Source organism: Rhinolophus sinicus, chromosome 8 (genome assembly GCF_057876585.1).
Source record: "Rhinolophus sinicus isolate RSI-liver-muscle chromosome 8, RSI-T2T, whole genome shotgun sequence".
NCBI classification, from domain to species: Eukaryota; Metazoa; Chordata; class Mammalia; order Chiroptera; family Rhinolophidae; genus Rhinolophus; species Rhinolophus sinicus.
In genome coordinates this window covers 73,800,160-73,825,683 of record NC_142508.1, presented here as the reverse complement: position 1 = coordinate 73,825,683, position 25,524 = coordinate 73,800,160, and the positions used below count along the sequence as shown (strand labels likewise).

The 25,524-nt window shown below is 51.4% G+C and overlaps 1 protein-coding gene across 1 annotated transcript; it reads left to right on the top strand.

The window, feature by feature from the left end:
- The first annotated feature begins 471 nt into the window (after positions 1–471).
- Positions 472–24,644, top strand: MMP2 (matrix metallopeptidase 2). Its single transcript, XM_019749783.3, has 13 exons — positions 472–1,007; positions 3,619–3,845; positions 4,780–4,928; positions 5,795–5,923; positions 6,137–6,310; positions 8,899–9,072; positions 9,916–10,089; positions 11,946–12,101; positions 13,124–13,265; positions 16,727–16,863; positions 17,943–18,102; positions 22,180–22,289; positions 23,753–24,644. Exons 1-13 carry the CDS (start codon positions 852–854, stop codon positions 23,854–23,856), a joined length of 1,992 nt encoding a protein of 663 aa, XP_019605342.1. The 5' UTR covers positions 472–851; the 3' UTR covers positions 23,857–24,644.
- Positions 24,645–25,524: the final 880 nt, after the last annotated feature.

The following is a 25,524-nucleotide window of genomic DNA, read 5'->3' as shown; positions in this document are numbered from 1 at the left end:
GCAGAAGGAAGAAAGAAAGGAGGCAAAGAAGGAAGGCAGGAAGGGAGGAAGGAAAGAAGGGAGGAAGGAGAGTGGGACACTCCAGTTTATCTGTTCTCATCTCTCGCTTTCCATTTTGTCCATCTCTCTCTACCTTCATCTCTAAACATCTACAATCTCTTTCTCCATCACGTAGCTGACGTCTGCTTCTGACCCTCGCTTCCCATCGCTGACCCATGTCCCTGGAAGTGCAGACATTCTTGCCCCCCGGGCGTCGTTCCAAGAACTGCTGTTCTCCGATATCGTGAGTCTACAGTGGTCGTGGCAGATGTTTCCCCGCAGGGGGTCTCGGGCTTTGTGCCCGGATTGGTGTGTTGGGGTAAAAATGTCGCGCGCTGCGGCTACACGCAGAGGCCTGGGGCAGAAGGCGGCAGGGAAAAGAGGCGGAGAAAGGCAAAGAGGATAAAAGAGGAGGGCGAGTGGGGGAGTGGTGCCGAGAGAGGCGGGCCTGAGCGCGCCCCCCCACCTCCCTACATTGCCAGCGCCCTCCCAGCCCAGCCGGCCACATCTGGCGGCTGCCCTCCCTTGTTTCCGCTGCATCCAGACTTCCTCCGGCAGTGGCTGGAGGCTGCGCATCTGGGGCTTTAAACATACAAAGGGACTCCAAGACCGGCAAGCACAGGCGGTGGTGGCACGGGCCGGGGCGCGGGGGCCGGACCATGCGCGGCTGAGCCGGGCAAAGCAGAGGCCACCGAGTCTAGTGGTCCCTTGGAGCGCAGCGCTGCGCGGCGGAGCAAGCGCCAGCCAGGAGGCGACTCAGCCACACGCGCAGAGCCAGTGACCCCTGGGCGACGTGTGGGCCCGGGAGAGCAATGACCGATGCGCGAGTGGCCCGGGGCGCGCTTGCCGGCCCCCTACGGGCGCTTTGCGTCCTGGGCTGCCTGTTGGGCCGGGCCGCCACCCGGCCATCTCCCATCATCAAGTTCCCCGGAGATGTCGCCCCCAAAACGGACAAAGAGTTGGCTGTGGTGAGTTGCTCCGCGGGCCTCAGCAAGCCAACTTTATAAAAACTAGGAGGCGGAGGGTGGAGGTCCCCCAGCCATACCTCCTCCCTACCCCTGGAGACACACAACATGGGGGAGGGGCTTCAGTAAACAGCCTGGTGGGGGTGGGGGTGGGGGTAAAGTCGGCCTGCTGGAGGAGGGATCTGTTTTGGAAACCATAGGGGATCTTTGGTAAGTGGAGAAGGTCTTTGATAAACAACTTGGCAACTTTCAGGACACAGCAGGGAGGAGAGAAACACTCAGGGAAGGGAAGGAGGTGCTTTGGCAAACAGCTGGAAAAGGCCCCTTTTGTAAATAACGGGGACATTGTATAGTATCTGGGGGATTTGGCAAGGGGGACGGCTTTGTAAACAACTTTTGGACACATCTGTAGGGTTGGCTCACCAGGCCTTTGGCAAGCGTCTTGGTAGGCCTTTGGCAAAAGGCCCAAAGGGGTCCCTTTTGTAAACGGTGGAGGATCTTTTTAACTCCCTGCAGCACTTTGGGAAGGGGATTCTTTGACGTACAATTTGGATAAACTCTTGCACACATTAGGTTGGGAGTTCCAGGCCAAGCAGGACTTGGCAAACATCTGGTAACCTTTGGCACACATCTGGAGAGGGGCCTTGGACAAACCTGCGTGAGGGGACCTTTGGGCAAATATTCAGGGCAGGAAGGAAAAGGAGAGCGCATCTTTTTTGCCTGGCTCAGTGGACAAGTTGGCCTGGAGGGTCAAGGGTTGGACCTCAGAAAGTTTCCTCGAACTTCTGCAAAGAGGTCGGAGGGCGGGAGAGAGGTGGCCAGTGGGGTGGGGATGGAGAGAGGGGCAGGCGCAGGAGGCCTGGCGCGTGGGGCGGGGGCGGTGGAACCCGCGGGTGGGAGAGTGGCCAGCCAGCCCTCCCTCCTGGCGGGACTCCCGAGCTGCGGCTCAGATGTTGTTCTGAGAGCGAGCGCGCCTGGCTCCAGGGGCACCCAGGCCTCAGCGGGATTCCGGGGCAGCGGAAGGGCACTACCCCTCACCCTGTCAGTGCCTCAAGCAGAAGACCCCTCAAAATGTTCCTTCTAGCCCACACGACATCTGCCCCTTATTGCTTTAACTCCCTAGAAATCCCCTATGCTCCATCAGCCTGATCCCCAACCTGCCCAAGACAGCACTTGTATGCCCCAGGTCACCCTGGGCACCCCTTCTCAGGATGTGACCCCCCCCCCTTTTCCTGCATCTAAGCCTCTGTCCCCTCTGCATAAATGGGTTGGGAGACCTTACATTTTTAGGAGGCTACTTTTCTCACGGGTCTGGAGCTGGCTGGCATTGTGATGTGGCTCTTGGTTGGGGGTGAGGGTAGAATTTTGGAGCATTGACAAAGCTACCTTGGTCCCCACACCTTCCACAGCGTGTGGAAGTCTATGTTGCCTATAGGTCATGCAGTGGGAGGTTTGAGAAGTGGGCTTCAAATGCCGGAGTGCACTCACCAGCTGGCCTAGTAAGTGTGGGCAAATGACAACCTCTCAGTCTCAGCTTCTTGTGCAAAGGGAGGATGATAATGGTACCTCTTGGACACTTTGAAGTAGCACATGGTAAGCCCTCCATAAGTATTACTCATTATTGTTATTATGATGATGATTATTATTATACCCTGTATCTTTCCTTTTCTAACTATCCCGCCAAACAAGGTTATGGCCCCTGTGATAAGGTCTCCTGGCTCCTTTCCCCATTCCAATGCAGCATCCATCACATATTTAATTTGGCATTTATTTCTGGTCCATCAGCCTTCTCACATTGGGGTTTGAACCCTACAGACTAGAAACATCTGTCGTGTTCACCAGTTTATCCCAACACTAGCACCAGGCCTAGAACATGGGACATACCAAAAAGGATTTGTTGACCAAATAAATGAGCTGGTTGGTGCCTGACTCTTTGTAGGGGCCTGTTTGGTTTCGGCCTCGGTTTCGGCAGAGCCACTGCACAGCCCCTGAAGGGCAGGACTATTTTCTTTTTGACAATGATCATTCCAGGATTTGAACCCAGGTCTCTGCTGCTGGAGCCCATGCACATAGCCCCTGAATCTCTATAAGAAAAGTGAGAAAAATAATCCTTATGTCATCAGCAATTAGGTGGATTAAAAGAGATGATGGAGGTAAAGAAGGGTGGTGGAGCGTTACAGTTCTGGTCATGGCTCTGGAGCCAGATTGCTGGGGTCCAAATCCAGCTCTGCCATTTGTGAGCTGTGTGATCTTAGGCTAGTTTCTTAACCTCTCTGTACTTTAGTTTCTTCCTCTGTATGACGGGGAGAGTAATAATAACTACATTATAGAGTTACTGTGAGCATTACAGTTACATGCTAGCTTCAGTGCTTAGGCATACAGTAAGCACCCAGTGCATGGTAGCCGTGCTCTCTGTGGCTGGTAAGTCTCTCAGCTAGTGGGTATCAGAACCCAGGTGGGTTTGGGAACCCAGGACTCTACCTCGTGCCCTTCGGCCCCTGGGTTATGTCCTCTCTGAGCTATGGGGCTGGACTGGGGACTAGTTATTGTAGTGCTTTGGTCAGTACTATGCCATCCTAATTGTGGCTGCTTGCCTGTTGCCCATTTCTTCCAGCAATACCTGAATACCTTCTATGGCTGCCCCAAGGAGAGGTGCAACCTGTTTGTGCTGAAGGACACACTGAAGAAGATGCAGAAGTTCTTTGGACTACCTCAGACAGGTGCCCTTGACCAGCGTACCATCGAGACCATGCGGAAGCCACGCTGCGGGAACCCCGACGTGGCCAACTACAACTTCTTCCCCCGCAAGCCCAAGTGGGACAAGAACCAGATCACGTACAGGTGCCGAGGCAGGGCTGGGGCAGCGGGGCCTCTGGGCTACGGGACACAGGGTCTCCTTGGGCCTCTCCCCACTCCGGGCAGCCAGGAGGTGACTCAGGAGGACTTAGCATCTTAAGAAGTTTGCATACAAAGTTCTTAGGAACCGGAGTCAGACAGACCTGTGCTAGAATCTCACACTTACTAGGTGTGGGGCATCGGGGCTACTTATTTTTCAGTGCCCTAAGCCTTGACTTTCCAATCTACAAAATGGGACTAAAACAAAACCTTCCTCATAGGTTGGTTGGGAACGAAGCTAGATCACATTTATAAAGGGCTTTCACAGTGTCCAGAGTATAGTAACAGTGTAATACCTGCTAGCCACCATTGTTACTAGATGCGGTCATTGGTGTAGGTGGAGGGAACTGGATGCTTGGTTGCTAATTGGTTTTATATTACAGTATAGAGTGGTTATAATTGGCTGTTGATCGAGCTAAGAGCTCTGTTCTGTACAGCTCATGCTGGATTTCAAGGATGAGGTCTCTGTCCTGTGTCCCATAGGCACTATGCATGTCCCTGTGTGTCCCCGCAGCAAGAAGTAAGGGATAGGAGTGCTGAGACAGGGCCTGAAGATGTTGGCTAATCTAGGACTGCACAGAGCCTCAAGGCATTCTGGGCAGGCCGTTCTCCCCGTGAGCTCTGCTCAGCACACACGTATACCTGCACAAGCATGGACACTCACAGGCACACACCTGTGCACACTCCAGCGCCTGCACCCCTCCTGCTTATGCACACACCCACACACCTGTGCACATACACCCACGCTTGCACACATTCATGCACTCACACAGTTGCATATACACACACTTGTACACATGCATATATGCTTGCATGCGTGTGTATACACATGTTCCTTTGCACACACGTACACATTCATATGCATTTCTCCTACCTCCAGGATCATTGGCTACACACCTGACCTTGACTCTGAGACGGTGGATGATGCCTTTGCTCGTGCCTTCCAAGTCTGGAGCGATGTGACCCCCCTGCGGTTTTCTCGTATCCACGATGGAGAGGCTGACATAATGATTAACTTCGGCCGCTGGGGTAGGAGAACTGGGGCCAGCAGGGGTTCAGTATGGAGAGGGGGTGATCTCGCCATTTGAGCGGCACGGGGTCCTGAGGGCAGCTGAGCGAGGAGAGGAGGTGTAGACACTGGAGCGGCTTAGATGGGCCATGTGGGTGTGAGGGCAGATGACCTGACACTGGGCATCCCTGGAGGCCGTGTAACCCTGAAAGCAAGTACTCTCCTGCTGTCCAGCCTGGCAGCCCTGAGACACATAGGGCTGTTTGATTTAAGTGAGTTACAATCAAATGGAACGTAGAATTCAGTTTCTCTAGCCACATTGCCGGTGCTCAGTAGCCCTACGGGCCAGTTGTGATGGACTCACACAGCACAAAGAACATTCCCGTCATCGCAGAAAGTGCAGTTGGGTGACACTGGGAGACACTGAGGACCTCTAGGTGTGAGAGTGGATCCGAAACAGCGGAGCAGTGTAAACATGAGAATGAGTGGAATAGAACCTGGGGTTGGTGGTGTGAATACTGGCGGTAGTGGAGGCACGAAGGTAGGTAGTGTAGATGTTGTGAGCCGTATAGTGATGTGGGTAAATAGCACAGCACAGAAAAGAGTGTAGACGTGTGGGTGGGTGGTATGCACCTGGGTGGCACAGTCAGCATGGGGTTGGTGTTATGGATACTCGTGGTGGACTTGCCAGCACAGTGTAGACCTTAGGATGGTAACAATCAAATCAGCAACTCTCTACTGACTTGCTGTGTCCCCGCTTCTGGATAACAGAACAGGGAAGGGGATAGATGCCACGTGGGCTAAAGGGCTCCAACTGTGGATGGGGTGTGGCTGGGTTTCAGGGCCCAGCATGGGCAGCTAGCAGCTGAGACCCAGTGTGTTTCAGAGCATGGAGATGGATACCCCTTTGATGGCAAGGATGGACTCCTGGCTCACGCCTTCGCCCCGGGTCCTGGTGTTGGAGGAGACTCTCACTTTGATGATGATGAGATGTGGACCCTGGGAGAAGGGCAAGGTAAGCAAGTGACCATCCACAGGCCTCCTCTCTGGTCCTCTGCACGGCTCCCTGTAACCTAGTAACAAGGACTGTGCCTCCCTTAGCAATCTTGGGCACCTCCATCTGCTCTGATGGGACCAGAGAGATGGGAAGGGGCGAGGAGTCATGCAGAATTCGAGTCTTCAAGGAAAGGCCTGGAGAGGCTCACCCCCATCCTGTGTCACCCCTCAGTGGTCCGTGTGAAGTACGGGAATGCTGATGGGGAGTTCTGCAAGTTCCCCTTCCTCTTCAATGGCAAGGAGTACACCAGCTGCACCGACACGGGCCGCAGTGACGGCTTCCTCTGGTGTTCCACCACCTACAACTTCGACAAGGACGGCAAATACGGCTTCTGCCCCCATGAATGTGAGTGCATCTGGCCCCAGGCTTCCCACCTCAGACTCTCGCCTTTCTGGGCTCCCTGCTATCCCCCGCCATCTACACGCCCCAGGTCTGGCACTGCCAGTCAACCAGCATCTCCCCAACTTCCTTCAAACCCCACTGTCCCTCTCACCTGTACAATTATTTACGTAATGTTGTCACTAAATCAATACTGTTTTAAGTGTCACCAGGAACAATAATATTTGTGAAATCACAGGTTTGATATGCTAAATATTTTTTTTTCTGACATACGTTAGAATGAACTTAGAGCTATTAAAATGCTTAGTGGTTCTCTGTAGACCCACACTCTACCCTCTGGCCGGGATTGGGGGCTCAAAGGCATGAGAACAGGCTTGGGATGGGTCAGAAGTGTAGCAGTAGGATCAGGCGTGAGACAGACACCAAGGCTGGTTGGTACCCAGCCTGGCTTGGGGATACAGACCCCTGGAATTTCAGCCATTACCCCTGGTTCTGATGACAATTCCAGTGGAGTGTGTGTGTGTGTGTGTGTGTGTGTGTGTGTGTGCAAGGGGACAGTTCATCTGCCTCTTTCGATTGCTGTCTGTCTTTGCTTGTGTCTGCATCTCTCGATCTTGGTAAAGGTATTAGACTTGACTCAGTATTTGTGTGTGTGTGTGTGTTTGTCAATGCTCAAGACATAAAATTTTCAGATGTTTTGAAGCCACGTAGAAGGAAAAAAAATTTTAAAGGTGTAAGGGTATTGATATACACACTCAATTCTTTTTAAAAATATCCTTGACACACTTCATGATCAGAAATCATAAAGTGATAGTATGTATAACTTTATACTTGGTCAAGCTGTCATAGTTGATGATTCTGGAGATTGAAAGTCCAGAACATTAGAGGAAAATGGGAGAAAATCCAAACGTTTTTCTAAATACTCCTTTCTCCTCTATCCTATGAAGACTCCTTGATTTATATATTTTACATGTTTGTGAATCTCTCTGACTCCATTGCAACTGAACACTGACCACCAGCCCCAGGATACTTTGTATTAAGTATGAATTCAAGCCATTGACTATTAATAAGTCAGTAATTTTAAATAGAAATATTTTATGTATCTTGAATTTCCAACAGGGATTCAAGCAGCATTAACCCTCCCATGTGTCAACCCCTGTGATTAGAACCAAATGCCTTGATGATAGAAGTGGAAACAGCTGTAATTCATTAGTTTGGGAAGGGTTTTTCCCTGCATTGGACATCAGCCATTTACTTGGTCTTAGCCAGATGCAAGTACGCACAGCATGCACGTGTTTGGGTCTTGGGGCAGAGGTTTTGGTTATTCAGCCCCTCCTGACTGCTGAGTCAGTGTCTGTTTCTCTTCATCCTTGTTGGGGGCAGGATCTGAAAGGATATGGGGGTTCCTGGGTGGCAGAAATGCAGCTGATGGGAGGCCAGAGGCTGGCCTCTGTGGAGGTCAACACTCAACCTTTCCCCCCTCAGAGGCCACCGAGGCATCTGGCCTCAGTTTTGCCTCTTTCCTTAGTTCCGTTGTTTCTGGGATTGTAGGAGAAGGTCCCTTGACTGGGGAGAGGGGAGCGGTGAGGATAAGGGACCCACGTCCTACAATGGGTGGCGGGGCAGGGATTGGGCTCCATTCTGGTTGTGGTGGAGTTAACAGGGGCTGCTGAGGTCACCTCTGGCACAGCTGTACACAGATGGTCCTTGTTACTCACTTGTGGTTTTGCTAGTTGGCAAATCTAGAGACGCACCATTTTGTAGCTTTGGGGTAGATGAGGGCACGGGAGCAGGGGGAGAACTCAAGACAGACGAGCCTCGGCTCTGAATCCCACTCTCTCCCCAAGTTCTCCAGTCACGGCCTCTGTCTTGGGGAGCTCAGAGTGGGGGCCTGAGGTATGTAATAAAAGGTCCCCGAAGACACCACCTCCTCTCCCTCCCCCATCCTCCTCCGCTGCTTCCTGCAGGGACCACAGAAGAGTCATCCAGGAAAGTGCCTGGGGTTTAAAGGAGGTGAAGCTCTGTGTGTGTGTGTGTGTGTGTGTGTGTGTGTGTGTGTGTGTGTCAAAGAGAGTGAGCAAGACAGATTGAGATTGGTGTGTTTTGTAATTTTCAGTTACACCCTTTATCCTACTCTTCCATTTATGGGACCATGAACAGTGCTGAAACCAACTTTCTCTGTGCCTCAGCTTCCCTACCTATCAAATGGAGAGACCCTTGTGGTCCTGCCTTCCATGGATGATATATTTAGCCATCCACACAGTGTGGGCATCAACCAGGCAGCGTGAACAGGGAGCCTGGGGTGGGGGCAGCATTCTGGAGGCTCTGTGCTGTGTGCCCTGTAGTCACCATTTCACTGTGGGTGGAGGGTTTATAAGGTCCCAGGGAAGGATGGGGTTGGCCAGGAAGCCAGGGGTGGTCCCCAGGAGAAGCAGCAATGTGTACATGAGTTTTAACATTTTGACAACCTTGCTGGTGTGAACTGGCGGGTTGGTGGCCAGCCAGCTCTGTGCCCACACAGGTGCCCATCTGATGTTCAGGTGGGCAGGTGGGTGGCGTCCATTCACATCCTCCCCCTCTCTCCCTACTCCTAGCCCTGCTCACCCTGGGTGGCAACGGCGATGGACAGCCCTGCAAGTTCCCGTTCCGGTTCCAGGGCACAAGCTACAACAGCTGCACCACAGAGGGCCGCACGGATGGCTACCGCTGGTGCGGCACCACCGAGGACTATGACCGCGACAAGAAGTACGGCTTCTGCCCCGAGACCGGTGGGTGTCGCTGCCTCTCCCTGCCCCTCAGAGCCAGCACCCTGCCTTCTGATAGAAAGCCCATGAGACCCCCAACCTCCTTTCCCCAGGATGGGATACTGGTTAGAATACTGAACAGCTGGCACAGCAGGGGCACGGAAATCACAATAGACGTTGGGTACCAACAGCCATCACAGCCGTCCTGGTGATGCCTAGTGTCATGCCCACCCAGGACCTGCTCCGAATGACCCACACTCTCTCAGCCTCCCTGTTAATTGTTTCTCTCTCCCTCTGTCTGATCTCGAAGTCTCTCTTTCCTGCCTCCTTTGTCAGTAAGGACTCTCTTCTGCTTTCCGCCCTTCTTCTTTCCTTCCTTCCTCCCTTCCTCCAACAGGTATTTATTGAGCCCTACTTTCTGCAGGAGACACAAATAGGTCTTCTGTAGGACCCTGTGTGGTGAAGCTCATGGTTTAGGGAAGTGTGTTGGCACCACTAGCTCCGCCCTGCCCCCTTTGCCTCTGGACCCTCTGTCCCCCATGCGTGGGAGGCTAATTAAAGCTCTGGGTTCTGGCTGCCTGGGTTTGAACCCCAGCTCTGACCCTCCCTAGCAGTATGTGCTCAGGTAAGTTTCTTAATCTCTCTGAGCTCCGGTTTCCCCATCCATGAAGTGGGGGTAACACACGGTCCCAACTGCACAGGGTTGTTGTGAGGGGGCTGAGGCGTGTATAGAGCACTTAATCCAGTACCCAGGACTGAGCGAGCACTCAGTGAGTGTGGTTGTTACTGTCCAGATCGTGTCGTCGTTACCTGGTGGTGCTGGGCTCGGATCCTCACTGCCCCTGACCCGTGTCCCTAACTCCACAGTCATGTCCACGGTTGGCGGAAACTCGGAAGGGGCCCCTTGTGTTTTCCCCTTCACCTTCCTGGGCAAAAAGCACGAGCGCTGCACCAGCGAAGGCCGCGGTGATGGGAAGATGTGGTGCTCCACCACGGACAGCTACGACGATGACCGCAAGTGGGGCTTCTGCCCTGACCAAGGTAAGAGGCTCTGGCCATGGGGCAGACTCACCACCCCTACCCCCACATCTGGGCTGGAAACCTTCCTGAGTCCCCACCCCCCTCAGGCAGAAACAGTGCCCCCCAGGTACCCACTTACCCTGGTAGAGACATTACTCTGGCTGAAGCCCTGCCCATCTGTGGTGGGGACACTGTCCACTCTAGGTCCACCCACTGCAGAGACACGGCCCATTCCTGGTGGGCGCGGGGCTTAGGCCATCCAGGCAGAGACACAGCCTCTAAAATGAGTCCCTATCCGCCCTGGTACCTGCTTTCACTGAGTCTACCCCAAATGTCATAATACTGGGATCAGGGTACTCCCTGCGAGGCGTTCCCACTTGAATGGACAGCTGCCTCCAAGGAGCTGGGTGGGCAGGAGAAGAGAGGAAAACAGGAGCACTCATCCTGGCTCCAACCCCGCTCTCCATGCAGCACTGGAGAGCCCCAGAGCCTTCCCTGCCCCGGTGGCACCAACCTTTGCCAAGATGTGAATGGGGGGGTCCTCGTCAGCACTGCATGCTGAGGACACAGCCAGGTAGGGCAGCTCTCTGCCCTCTCAGACTTACAGGTGGGATGACAGAGTGACCAGAAGATCGGCCGTGACCTTACTGTGGGGTCAGTGCAGTGAGCAGGGTGCTTGTGCCCTCTCTAGTCTGCAAGGCTCAGGGTCACTGGGCTCATTGATGGACCAAGACGGCCAAGTGAGAGGGCTGGTCCAGGGCCGGCCAGAAATAGGTCTGCCTCCCTTTATGTTACTTGTATTTTTTATTTACAATGAGATGGGACGTGGAGAAGGCCAACGGACAGAGGCTGGAAAGGAGTTTTCTTATCCCCGCCAAATGCCAGGCTAGGACACAGCCTGACTTTACCTGCTCTGCTCCAGTTTCTACCTAATGGTGGGATTCTCCATCTCTCAGATGGTTAGGGCTCCAGGCTGGCGAGGCACACCTGGGCTGTATATTAGTTCCCTATGGCTGCCCTAACAAAGTATCCTAAACTGGGTAGCTTAAAACAACAGAAATGTGCTGTCTTGTGCTTCTGGAAGCTCGAAGTCTAAAACCAAGTAGGGCCACGTTTCCTCTGCAGGCCACCTCACCCCACTCCTGCCTGTCATTACATGGCCTTTTCCCCTCTGTGTTCATCTCTGTGTCTTTCCTTATAAGGATATGAGTGGTACTGGATGAGGGGCCCATCCTACACCCGTATGACCTCATTTTAACTTATATCTTAATTACCTCTGCAAAGAACCTGTTTCCAGATAAGGTCAGCTTCACAGGTATTGGGGGTTAGGACTTGGACATTTTTTGTGGGGACACGATTCAACCCATCAACAGGGTGTGATATAGGGTTTTCCTGCCGTCTGTGGCTGAGTGTGGACAGCCACTCCATGTAGGAATGCCTTCACTACTTTCCCTGGGGCAGGAATGGCAGACCCTCAGGGCCAGCCTGTCCCCGTTCTTACCTATTTGGAGACCCTGCGGAGCAGGTTTTGCTGCTCCTCTGTATAGAGGAACACAAAAAGCCAGGAAGTACAACTTTTAACGAATGGGACTTTAAGTAGAGAATTTGCAGATGTTGCTGCTTCTCCCTTATAGCACATGTACAGCCTGCCCCGGAGAGGAACAACAGGGGACTTTGGCTGACCCTGCGTGAAAAGAATAGGTATGATCTGTTAATCCCAGAATTGTCAGGAGAAGGAAAAATCAATACGTGCCATTTCCAGGGCTGTCAGTCCCACCATGGGATGTCGTCAGAAGTTTCCATTGCTGGGGCCCGGGCCTGACTCCTCCCTTGTCTCTCCTTGTCTTTCTGCCCCCTCCCCTCCCTACGGCCCTCAGGGTACAGCCTGTTCCTGGTGGCAGCCCACGAGTTTGGCCACGCAATGGGCCTGGAGCACTCGGAGGACCCTGGTGCCCTGATGGCACCCATTTACACCTACACCAAGAACTTCCGCCTGTCCCAGGACGACGTCAAGGGCATTCAAGACCTGTATGGTAAGCCCCAGCTTGGGGCTGTGAGGTGGGGTCTGGGATGGAGGCCCAGCGGGTGCAACCAGCAAGGTCCCATCTATCCAGGATTGCAGGACACAAGTGCAGGAGGTGGGAGTGTTGACCTGGTCTAGAGGACCCTGGGATCGTCCCTTGTGTCTCCAAATAACATCAGTGTTGGTGCCCCTGTTGGTTCCCCAGCGCCATGCTGTGAGGCATGTGGGGTAGAAAAGGGGCTGTCCGTCTTCTAAGCAAGTAAACTGAGGCCCGAGAACAGTAACCTTTCTGGCCCAAGGTCACCAGTTTCCATCAACTAAGTTAGGTTTAGAATCCAGAAGAATTAGCTAAATACAGTGTAGAAGTGTTCCCTGTGTGGGGAATGACCTTAATGACACAGGGGTGCAAGTTTCTAGTTTTCATAATGATTCCTTTATTTTAATATGTAATGGGAACAATACACCTCGTACCTGAGACCAGTGATTGATTTATTATTAATGCTTACAATGAGGCTAGAGTTTAAAAAGTAAGTCCATGTTTTAAAAAAAATAGTAGATATATGGTACCTGGACCATGCCAAAATAGTGAAAGTGGCGCTTGAGCCATGAACCTGGGGAAACACTGGATTTGGAAAGAACCCGAGACTGAATGAGAGATGCTAGATTCTAGCGCTGCCTCTGCCACTCACCAGCTGCAAGAGCTGGAGCAGGTCTTTACCTCCCTGGACTCAGTTTCCTCATCTGTGAAATGGGAATAATAATGATGCCGACCTCCCAGGGATCTAGTGCGGACTGATTTGGGTGATGTCAGTGAAGCACGTTATAAAGTGCGAAGGGCCCTGGGATTCTGGTTTCTCTTCAGTCTCCTCTCCACATCCAGGCGTTGTCTCCCTCTCTCACCCAGGCTTACACTAGGCCAGAATAGTCTTTCTTCTGATGCTTAGCAAGGTGGGTGGGCAGCCCTGGGGGGCTCAGCCTGATGGGAGAAGCCATGGAGCTGGGCAGAGTCTGAGGTCAGGTGTCCTCCCCCAGGGGTCTCCCCTGACATTGATCCTGGCACTGGCACCGGCCCCACCCCCACGCTGGGACCTGTCACTCCAAAGCTCTGCACACAGGACTTAATCTTTGATGGCATCTCTCAGATTCGTGGGGAGATCTTCTTCTTCAAGGACCGGTGAGTGCGGGAGCTTGCTTCTTGTCCTCTGCCCTCATTCTTCTTGTGTCCCACCCGTTGCCCAGGGACCGCACTGGGTGCTTTGCAGAATGCCCTGTAGAGACAGTCCCCCCCCCACCCCCACCCCCGATCGCAGTGGCTTACCACCCCAGGCATTTCTTTTGCTCTCTCTTCGTCTGTGGCTCTCCTGGGTGTCTTGGCTTCAGGTTGCAGTTTGGGGTAGGTATGCTTTACCATCACTCATTCTCCTGGGATGAGTGGCTACTCGTGGCAGATGGCAGAAGCCCAAGAGGCCAAATCAAACCACATGAGCACATTAAAGCATCATGTTGCAGAATCTCCCATTGACTGAAGCAAATCACGTGGCCAAGCCCAACACCAACTCTGGGGGTGGAACTGTGAAGTCACATGACAACAGACATGATGTGTGTTTCTAAAAGAGGGACGGAGGGAAGAATTAGAAACAATAATCTGGGCTACCACAGGCCTTCTCCTGGAATGGCCTTGACCTCAAATAGCCCAAGTGCTCTATGTACAGGGAAGAAGTAACCAGAGGGTAGAGAAAGGGGATATCCTTCATGCTATAAAGGCCTGCACTTAATTGACCAAGCTCTGAGACTCACCCAGCTGCCCTTGGCCTTCTGGGTAATGGCAGACAGGATCAGGACTGCATTAAAGGACCCATCCATCATCCAGCTGCACATACATACTTGTACACATATCCATCCATCCATCCTTCCATCCATCTGTCCATTTATCCATTCATAGAGCATGGTAGTTGACAGAATGGGCTCTGGAGCCAAATTGCCTGGGTTAGAATCCTGGACCTACTACTTACTGGTTACATGATCAAAGGCAAGTTAATTACATATCTTCTTTGTGTCTCAGGTTTCTCATCTATAAAATGGGACTAACTTCCCAACCTATCTCACCAGGCTGTTGTGAGAATTAGATGAGCTTAGTGCCTAGAACAATGTCTGACACAGAGCAAGTGTGTTCAGTCCTACTAGCTATTATTACCAACAAATAAGTACTTGGTCTCTGCTGTACCACGTGCTTCACTAGGCTTTAGGGACTGGGGAGGCAGAGGACATGTTTGGGGCACAGGAGCTTCTTAATGCCTAGAGCAGTGTTCTCGAAGAGCGGTCCATGGGCCTCCTACCTCAGCACCCCTTAGGGTGTGAGTGTTAAAAGTGTGGGTTTCTGCTCCCACCCCCAGTCCCTCTGACTGGAACCTCTAGGAGTGGGCCCCAGGAATCTGCATTTTTGCAAATGCCCCTGTTGATTCTGCTGCACATTAGAGTTTGAACATCACCAGTCTGGTTTAGGAAACAGAGGCAGAGAGAACTGACAGTCGTAATACATGGCAGAATGAAAGGAATGTGGTCACAGAAGCATTAACAAAAGCTTTGTGGACACATCCGAGTCAAGGAGCCTCCACAGGTGAGGCAGCACTTGAGGGGCCTGTAAGGAGAAGTGGATTCGGGTGGATAGTGATGGGGCTGACAGGTTGGGAGGGTGTTTGAGACAAGCGGAACTGCAAGGGCAGAGCCATGGAGAGGTGAAAGTTCCTGGCTTAGACGGGGAGGAGCAGAGAGCCTGGTGAGGCTGGAAGCTGTTCCACACACTCTTGGAAAGGGCCTTTTTTACTCCCAGCACTAGATTTGGTGCTGGGGCACAGATGCCAGCAGAGAGATGACGAGAGAGAGACTCGATGCAGAGAGAGAGAGAGAGATGAGACTCAAAATGCAATGAGAAGTCAGGTGCTGTCAGGCCTTGAATGCCCAAACCAGGATGTAACAACAGACGTCCTTGCTGTCCTGCAGCCCCCATTACAGGGACGGGGAAGAAGTGAGTCTGGGGGTCCCGCTTCCCAGCACCATCTTAGCCTGGAATTCTTCCCACGAAGGGGAGCCCTGACCACACATGCTGATCTGAGCTGTGTGGACCTAGGACAGGGTGCAGAACCCAGGCCCAAGGTGCAGCCATCCCTGACCTGACACATCACACTTTCAAAAGGAAGTTGATGAGTGTGTAGTGGGCTCATTAAATTAAGTGGTGAATATTGAAGCCCCGATCAAGTACAAAAATTGGTGCTAGGCCTGGGGTGGAGGGTGGGAAAGGTAGTACTGCAAGATGATTCAACTCGGACTTGGGAGTGAGATCTGAATTCGAATCCTGGGAACCTCTCTGAGCTTCATTTGCCAAACAAGGATCATTGTGATACCTTCCTGTACCAGGATGTTTTGGCTGCAAGTATCAGAGAACCTCAACTCAAACCAGCTTTAACAATGGAGAGAAATTTCTCTCACATGGCATGAAGTCCAGGGTTAGGGCTGCTTCCAGCGACAGAGAGAGGGCCCGTGACTCAGTGATAATTTTGTCCATTGCCGTCCTCTGACTTCATCCTAAGGCCACGTTCCTCATGGGTAGAGTGGCTGCCAGTGGCAAGTTGGGTGACAGGCTTCCTTGCCCACATCCAGCAGGGGAGAGAAGGAGAGAGAGAAAGAGAGAGATCTCCACATATGAAATGCAAGTCAGTCTGTTCAATCTCATTGTGCCAACATAAGTCATATGACAACGGCCAAATCAATAACCATTGCCAGGGAATGCTAAAGCTCTGACAGGCTTAAACCAGTGGTTCTCAAACTTTGGCAAGCATCAGAATCATCAGGAAGGCCCGTTAAAACACAGTGCTGGACCCAAGCCGAGAGAGTGATCCACAGGTCTTGGGTATAGCCTAATTTGCATTTCTAATGAGTTCCCAAGCGATGGTCTGGGGATCACACTTTGAGAACCAGTGGCTTAAACTAATCAGAATGGGGATTCAGTCCACCTGCAAGTGACGATGGATCATAACCGGGGGAGTTCTGTAAGGAAGGATGGTAGGAAAATGAATAGATCATAGATTCTGCATAGATCACCAAGAGTGCATATTATCTTATTGTGAGGATTACAGTTTACAAGACATATAAAGTGCTGGCACTTAGTATGCCCTCAATAAACAATAACTCCTGCCGCAGTGTACAAATCCATTCCGTTTCAGTTCAGGAAATGCTATTGAGTGCCATCAGCCCCTGCCTCAGTTGGCTTCTAATCTAGTAGTAGAAATAGGCTATTTAAAAAAACCCATCAAACTACCATTCCAGGCACTCAGTGTTGATGATTTTGAGAGGCTCGGAAGAGGGGGAATACAGTATGGACAGCAGTAGTTAGGGAAGGCTTCCTGGAGGAGGGAGCAAGTGAGGGAGAGAAAAGGTTGCTTCTCAGTGCCAGCATCTTGCAAAGGGGGCTCTGCCCATTCTGCAGTCCTTCTGCCACCTTCCTTTGATCTTGTTCCCCCCTCTCGGGGCGTGATCTCCAGGATGTTTCTGAAGGGAGTTGGGGAGATAGCTGTACCTGTGGTTACAGCTGCAGAGTGACTGACGGGGTGGTTTCCTGTGTCCCTTTCCTCTCCTCAGGTTCATTTGGCGAACAGTGACGGCCCATGACAAACCCACGGGGCCCCTGCTGGTGGCCACATTCTGGCCTGAGCTCCCAGAAAAGATCGATGCTGTGTACGAGGCCCCACAGGAGGAGAAGGCTGTGTTCTTTGCAGGTGTGTGGGGAAGGTCCTGCCTGGCCCTTGGCTCCACAGATCCCTGCGCCATGGCTCCTGTGTACCTGTGGGTGCTTCCTCCACATTATGGACCCACTCTTTCTGCCATCATTTCCCAAAGGGTGGGATGCATGGGGGTGCAGACACCAAGCATCAAATAGCACTGGCCCATCAAGGGAACGTTTCATTACCTTTTAATTATTTTTCAATCCTTTCGGTTCCCTGTCTAGAAGGAAAATTGCAGTTCAGTGCTTGGTGTCTCTACCACCTTTCTAGAGCTAGGGCCTTTGGCAGGCAACAATTTTAGTTAGAATTTTTTTAAAAAGCCAATTTGTTTTTGTCTTTCAATTTTAAAGTACGCTGTTTCTAAAGATTTCATAATGAACTCCTTGAAAGTAAAATATTAAATAAATCATTGTACAAGGAGTCACCATAAGTGGTAAAAGTCATCAAGGGTCGCATGGCTAACATTTGGGGAACCCTGCTCATTCAGCCTTTATTTGAGCACCTGCCATGTGCCGGGGACCCAGCCCCTGCCCTCACAGAGCTCAGAAGCTAGTTGGGGAAACAGAAGGGCAGGCTGTTGTGGGGAGACCAGTAAGGGCTGTGGCTCAAGAGGAGGACCGTCAGGGTCCCTGCCCTGTCTGAGCTGGGGGCACAGGGACAGCTTCCCAGAGGAGCCGAAGGCTCGACCAACCCTGTGGATGCATGTTCCCCAGTTTGGCTCCCCATTTCCTCCAACCCAGAACCGTCATGGGTCAAGGTCAGGGCAGTACTGGCCCCCCAGGGCATCTTTGTGCAAATTAGGGAAAGGTACCTCTTCATGGCAGGCGTGGCACTTAGAGGGCCTGGCTTGGTGAGGCGAGCCAGGGCCGGGCTCATCCCCCACTCTCCTCCTTGGCCAGGAACATTTTCTAAGCAATTGTAAAACTGTCTATGTGGGCTCTGATCTGGGCTCCGAATCTGAAGTGAGCAGGAACTTGTCTCCCTGTTGAGAACGGCCACAGATGACGGGAGGAACAGGCTGGCCTGGGGCATTTCAGCGCCCGTCACCAACACACCCTTTGCTTCCACCCCAGGGAATGAATACTGGGTGTATTCAGCCAGCACCCTGGAGCCAGGGTACCCCAAGCCACTGACCAACCTGGGGCTGCCCCCTGATGTTGAACGAGTGGACGCTGCCTTTAACTGGAGCAAGAACAAGAAGACATACATCTTTGCTGGAGAGAAGTTCTGGAGGTAAGGGGGTGGGGGGGTGGGAAGGAGGGCAGCATAGCCAGCTGCGTGGACATAGAGGAGACACTCCTGGCTCGAGTTCGGAGGCTGGTGGGTCATGGATGCCCCCTCTCTGGTCTCTAACCTGCTAGGGCTGCAGCGCCGTTGAGAAGTCACCAAAGGACGACCCATCCTTGTGCATATTACGTACAATTCTGGTTAGAACCTCCCTTCCCTTCTCAGAGGTTTTTTGATTGGGCCCATGTCTGTTTGGTCTGGAGTGTCACAATTTGGAATTACTCGCTGAAGAAGGGGATAACAAAAATAAAGATAATAGCTGCTGTTACTAACACTCTTCCAAGGGCTTTATGAGGTGGGTATTATGATTATTAGTCCCATTTGATAGATGAGGACACTTGGGTTCAGAGAGGTTAAATATCTAGCTTAAAGTCACACAGCAGGTAATGGTTGGATTTGAACCCTAGAATTCTGGCTCCGAGAGAACATGCTGTTTCTCACTATTCTACATTGTACCTGAGATAGTGGGGTTCCAAGAAATGGGGGTGGTGGAAGCAGGGATGGCAGAGGGCAAAATAGGATGAAGACTGACAGACAGATGCACCAGTTTCCCTCAGGAGCCAGTGTCCATATCAGGCCCCGTGGAAGCAGCAGGCACCCTCTGGCATGTCTGCAACAGGCCCACTGGCAGTGGGTGCAGGCTGGCAGGGGGCCAGCTCGGAAGCAGGTAGCTCTCTGCTCCGGGTCATCTAACGGGAAGGATTCAACTCTGAGAGACCATGGTCAGGGCTAAGGGTCAGGGAGCCCAATAGCTAGGAATGGTCGGTGAGAAGCAGCCCAGACCTCAGGACTTTGATTAAAAATCTTCATATCCCCAGATAAGGAAACTGCTCCAAAGTGAAATAATATGTCTAAGTTATTAATATGCTGGTGTGTTGGCCACAGAGCCCGGGTGAGAGCTGCTTCTCCTGTCCTCTATCCCCATCCCCCTGCACTGTGCCCTCAGGGTCATTTGGTGGGGGCGGAGAGGTGGTTGGGTGTCTTCAAACACCCTTCCACCTAGTGTCCCCATGTTCTTCCTGTGGCTGCCACTGCATCCGGGCCCTTGTCTCTCACCCCTTAATTGATCCTGCTTTCCTCCTAAGGCCCCTCACTTCTCCCCTTCCCACCACTGCTACCTCCAGCTTCCCTGCATTCAGAAGCTGGTTTTGTCGCAGGTTGCCCGTGTCCAGGTGCAATTCCAGACGTATTGCTAAGATACTTAGCAACGTAGGCTAATTGATATCTCAAGCCTCAAAAATAAATAAATAAATAAATAAAGTCAGGAAACCACAGAGCGGGCTTTCTGCCCATGGGCTCCGGAATACTCCCAGGTACTGCAAATGGTGTCTTGACCTGACAGGCGTTCTGAATCTCCAAATCTTAGAATGTGGATAGTGAGGGCACAGACTCACAGAGATGGGAATTGTACAATCATAGAACCCTAGTGTCTTCAAATCATGGAGGTAGAAGGACTTTTATAATCACCCTCCATCGCATTCTGTGTATGTAAACATATAGGAACAGATGTGTCCATGTGTGACTATGAGTGTGCACACCCACGCATGTACACACACACACACACACACACACACACACACACACACAATCAGGCTATAGCAGTGCTTTGCCGGGTTTCTAGCAGAATTATCCGCCTCCCAGTTCTTTTCCGAAATAAGCTCACCTCCCAAAGCCAAGGTCCAGGACGGACAGCCTGCTTTGTAAAGGAAGCTCCATGAAACTTCCTTAAAGGCGGCAGAGCTGCAGGGCCTGTCAGAAGCTCTGGGCTGGGTTTCCAGAAGAGACAGATGTCTCTCCCAGGAGAGATGCTTCATGAGCTTGAGGCATTGGTCCTAATGCAGCATCTGCAGGGGTCCTAGGACCTCCTTGCTGGAGAAGGAGAGAAAGCCCTAGAGTGATAGAGGACGAGCATCCCCTAGTTCATGCCAGGGAGTGCTCAGCCCCTGCTTCTGGACTCTTCCACTAAACCCTCAAATATCTGTTCAATATCTCCTATGTGCCAGGCACTTAGCTAGGTGCTGGAAGACAGTGATCAAGAAATAGTCACTCCTATTTCATGGAGTTTACAGTAGGGTGAGGGAAAGAGACACATTTGAATAAAATAATAGTAGCTCTCATGATGGGCCCTGTACCACATTCCAGGCTGTGCATTTTACCCGTATATTTCAGTTATGGTAGATACTATTTATTAGCTCCATTTTCCAGGTGTGGAAACTGAGGCTGATGTGCTTCAGAATACACCACTTGGAAAGCTCGGACACAAATGTCTGTGTTCTTAAACACCTGATTTACTGTAATTTCTACAGTCTCAGAGAAGTAGAGAGTGTCACAGAGAAAACTTTCAAAACAGTGTACCAGTGAATGGGAAACACTGTAGGAGGAGACTGTGGGGACAGAGAGGAAAGTGAAGAGAGGGGGTCCCCTTCAGAGCCGGCATCTTCTGATGCCTCAATGTCATGTTCTTCCTGCAGGAAAAGAACTTGGAAGCAAATTGATTCACTTATTTGAGCCTCAGTTTCCTCATCTTTAAAATGGAGTTGATTCCTGCCCTCCCTATCTTCTGTGGGTTGAGTGAGAAAGAACTGAGGACAAGTTCAAGATCACAGAACTTTGAGCCATCATCACTTTAGAGAGTGTAGGTGGAGGTGTCAGTGGAAGTGATGCAGGTGGGATGCTGGGCGTTTGAGGTGGGACACTTGCTTTTCGTATCCCAGGTCATGAGGAGGCACATTAGGTTTTGCAAGAAGAAGTCTTATGATGCAGCTGGGATTAAGGAAGGCTTTTCTGGCAGTTTTCAGGGTACCGGGCAGAGAGGAAACACCCCTGTGGAAGGGAGTTCAGAGGAGAAGCTGTTGTTGGCGTCTGAGGTGGAGCTTGTCGGGCTGGTCATGGGGAAGAAGGGAGTCAGCTATGAGGTGCTGTAGAAGCATGCGTGGCTGTCACCAGGATGGCATTCAAATACAGATGTTATCTTGTTGACTGCAATATCCACAGGCACACAGTGGGGTCTCGTTAAATATTTATAGAATAATGAATAGGTTGAGTGTAAGTGGAGAAACAAAGGAATCAAAAGGACCCCAGCATTTAAAAAGTTCTCCCAAAAATTAAAAAGACACAGGTGTTACTAGCCAGGAAGAAGTATATGCCAACTAATACTCAAGGTATTTACCCGAATTAAAGGCAGAGCCCAGCATAACGATGCAGCCAGGACTGAGGTGGGGGAGGTCCACTTCGTGACCAGCAGGGCTTGGACTCATGCACCAGCTGGCATTGTAACCTCGCTGTCCCAGCTGACGTCATCTCCCAGGACGCAGACTGTCATCTCCACCTGACAGATAAAAAAGTAGTAGTTTGTCCGAGCTACGCAGGAAAAGAATGATGGGGCAAGTCCCGTCCCTGGACTTCTAGTCCTGTGCTCCTCACATTGCACTAGGGATCAAAGTTTGTAAAGGGACTAGTATTTCCCAAATACCCACCAATGACTAGATATGGCGCTAGGCACTCTGTGTGTTATTATATTTCGTATATCAGTATACATTAATACATTAAATGAAATAGAGCCCCAGCTTCCAGCTGGTAAACCTGAGACTCAGAGAACACCTCGCAGCCCTGGGGCCAGAGAGACCTGGGTTGGACCACCACTTCGAAGCTGGGTGTCCTTTTTTAAGGGTCTGGTCTGGAACATGGGTATTGGGGTAAGAAGAGTGTCATGGGATTGCCGTAAGGACTGACTGAGAAAGTAAATGAAAAGTGGTTAACACTCTGCTTAAAGACTAACAATACTCATAAGATTGTTTTTCTGGGCCTGTGAAGGTCCTATAATGACTGAGTGGTGGAGCTGGGATTCAGACCCAGTTCTGACAACGTGTCCTTCCATTCCAGTCAGCAGCTTGCCTCCCTGAAGGGCTAGGTCTGCTTTCCCAGGCCCACCCAGGAGCCATCAGCTGGGCCCTCCCCTCCAGGTCCAGGGAGGGGTGGCTTTTAGGGAGGCCGCACTGCTTCACCATGTCTGGGTCCTTGCAGATACAATGAGGTGAAGAAGAAAATGGATCCTGGCTTCCCCAAGCTCATCGCAGACGCCTGGACCGCCGTCCCTGATAACCTGGACGCCATTCTGGACCTGCAGGGTAGTGGTAAGCTGCCCAGGCCTCTGTCCGCTTTCTAGGACTCCCCGCCCCCAGCCAGGGCCCAGCTCCTGCAAGCACACACTCCTTCATTGTGCGTGGAGGCATGCAGTGCCCGGGAAAACAAACCAGCCCCTTCAGCCCAGTGCTGGGAAGGCATCCAGACCCCTGACCTTTGCTCACTCAGCGGGCTCCAGGCAGTAAGACCCAGAAAGGCCCCTCACAGCTGCAGGGCGTGGAGCCAGGGAAGGGGAGGGCGGGAGGCCTGTGGGGGACGGGGAAAACACGAGCTCTGTGCCCTGGATTCATTCCAGGGTTTCATCCAGGCCCTTTTGGTTTCCACAGGAGGCCTCGTGACCGCCTCCCATTAGCAGAAGGATGGCTCCATTTGAGACAGGACAAACTTTGTCATGGCCTCTTGCTGATGTGGCAAAGATCCCCCACTCATCTCAATTTGCCTCTGGTCCCTTGCTGAATAAAAACAACCAGCATCATCGAGGGATAGAATTTGGAGTTTGAAAACCATATTCCTAAGGAGGCTTCTGTGAGCTCTCTAGGGTGCTGGAAATAGTCCAGTTCGGCTTTTTAGAGGATAATTTAATTAAATTCCACAAAGTTTTTTGTTTTGTTTTTGAGCCCCTATCATACGCTGGCTAAGTACATGGCCCTGACCTCCAGTAGCTAAAGGTCTTACATGTCCAACAAAAAGCAGTATACAGTCAGGTGCTGGGTCAAGGATTATCTTCAGGAATAAACATCTATTAAGCACCTACTGTGTACTAGGGTTTTAAAGGAAGTAAACGAGATCGTGTATGTCAGGAGTCACAATTCCAAAGCCCATAGGGGCCAGGCCAGTAGCACAAATGAGTGAAGTAGGCGAGGCAGACAGTAGGGAGTGGTGGGGTCTGTAGTGAACCAGAGAGCACATGGCTCATTCACAGGGCAAAGCTGCTTCCCTGCTTCTGGTGGCTGCTGTCCTGCAAGAGCTGGGTCCAGTGTTGCTGGCTATTCTGGTCCTTTTAAAAGGAAGCAAAACACCTGTGTTTTCATGTGAAATTTCCAGATGTTTACACATTGGCAACTTTTTCAGAATTTAAAACAACACAAAACAACTTGTGTGAGCCAAATCAAACCCGTCTGTGAGCCAGTAGAATGAGCAGCCCCCTGGTTTGCTGCCTCTGGGATGTGGAACGTGCTCAGTTTGGTGATTATGCGCAGTGAAATACTGTTATTTATGTTAATAATAGCATATATTATCTAACTTCATCCTCACCACAAGCCCTACGAGGTTGCTGTCTTTATAGAGAGTTTACTTCCACAGCCATTTTCCTTTCTCCAGCCTCAGAGGGGTCCTCTCTGGTTTAAAAGCTTCTTCCCTATGGCAGGCAGACTTTCAAAGCTCCCAAGAACCTTCCAGGTGCCAGAATGTCCAAGGATGGGGTGGTCACAGCCTTTCCTCTTTCTCGTCCCAGGTTACACCTACTTCTTCAAGGGTGCCTATTACCTGAAGTTGGATAACCAAAGTCTGAAGAGTGTGAAGTTTGGTGGCATCAGATCTGACTGGCTGGGCTGCTGAGCTGGCCCCTGCTCCCACAGGCCCTGCCTCTCCGTCACTTCTGCACATTGGGCCCTGAGCATCAGGGAAGGACCCAGAAGGGCCTGGCAGCCTTCAGCTCTGTGGTTAATCAGCATTCCTAACCCCACCTGGTAATTTAAGATTCCGGAGAGTGGCTCTGCCCCGTGCAAGGAAAGGTGCTGACTGTACCCCTCCCAGGTTCCCCTTCCCCCTTCCATATCCCACTAGCCCTCCAGAGCCACCCCCAAAGAGATGCTTTGATATCCTCCATGCGGCCCTGCCATGGGCTGCCCTGGTGCTGTTATACTTCCGGCTCCTCTCCCTCCACAACCTTCTGTGGCTTACAGCACCCTCAGAGCCAACAGAGACTGTCTCAAGAGGGCACTGGTGGCCCAACAGCCTGGCCTGGGGCAGTGGGAAAGAGGCATGGCCAGGAGACCTCCCAGACCCCTGGCTTCTTACTGCTGGCTGCCTTAGAACCTTCCCTACATTAGCAGTTTGCTTGGTATGCACTTTGTTCTTTTATGTTGATGGTTTTTATTTTTCCACTTTGAAATTGCGTTTCCTGACAGAAGGACTCAGGCTATCTGAAGCCACTGCACGATGCGTCTCAGCCCACCTAGCAATGGTTTCCTTGTTCACTCTATTTAGTATGCTCCCACCCCGTCACTTCCTCCACTGGATGGAGGAAAACCAAGCCATGGTTTCCCGCTCAGCGCTCCCCTCCTCGCCCTTCAACAATTCCCCATGGGAAATGTCAACAGGTATGAATAAAAACACCAACTGAGTGGCAGTGTTTGCCTCTGTTTCTGCAGAGCCTAGAGAGGGGCTATAGCCCCAGCCATAGAAGGAAACTTACACAGTCTAACTCTCTGCTGGGCACAGGTGACTTGCTGAAAAGGTTAGAACAGCCAAAATAAACAGCATCAGACCCTCAGAGGGGATAAGCTGGAATCTCTCCCATGGAAAAAGCCTGTTACTGTAATTGCAGCGTCTTGTTCAAGGTTCCCTTCCTCTTTGAGTCTCAGGTTCTTCATTAACAATAATCCCAATTCTAATACTACTAATAATACTGAACAACAATGTCCCCCTCCATTAATAGAGGGCTTACTATAATATGTGCTGGGCACTGTGCATGCATTACTTCATTTAACTTTGACAACAACCTAAAGAGAGGGCTGTTATAATTAGCCCAATTTTTACTGATGAGGAAACTGAGGCCCGGAGAAAAGTGATTTGCCCATAGCTGTTAGGTAATAACCCAAGTCAAGGCCAAAGATGACCTAGAGGCAGAGTTTTAGCCCTCAGCCCAGAACCTCCATCAGTAGCCACCTTAAGTAAACAGCTAGGGGACAGATGTGGGTTTGCTTTCTAAGCACAGCTAGCACGGCTTCTATTAATGGATAAGCTCCTTACCCTTCCTTCCCACCAGATTGTCACCCCTAAAATCCTCTTCTCTGTAGAAATTCTGTAGCTGCTGCAAAACAGAAATTTAAGGCCTACAAGTGTTTCAGAGGCCCCGTCTGGCTTCAATAGTCTCTTGCTTCAGACCTCTAATGGTAGGGTTGGAGGGAAAGAGGATGAGGAGTGGACAGGACTCTGGAGGTGACCTTGGTGGGCCTAGAGTCAGCTTTTTTCCTGTGGCCTCCCCAGTGGCTCAGGCCCTTG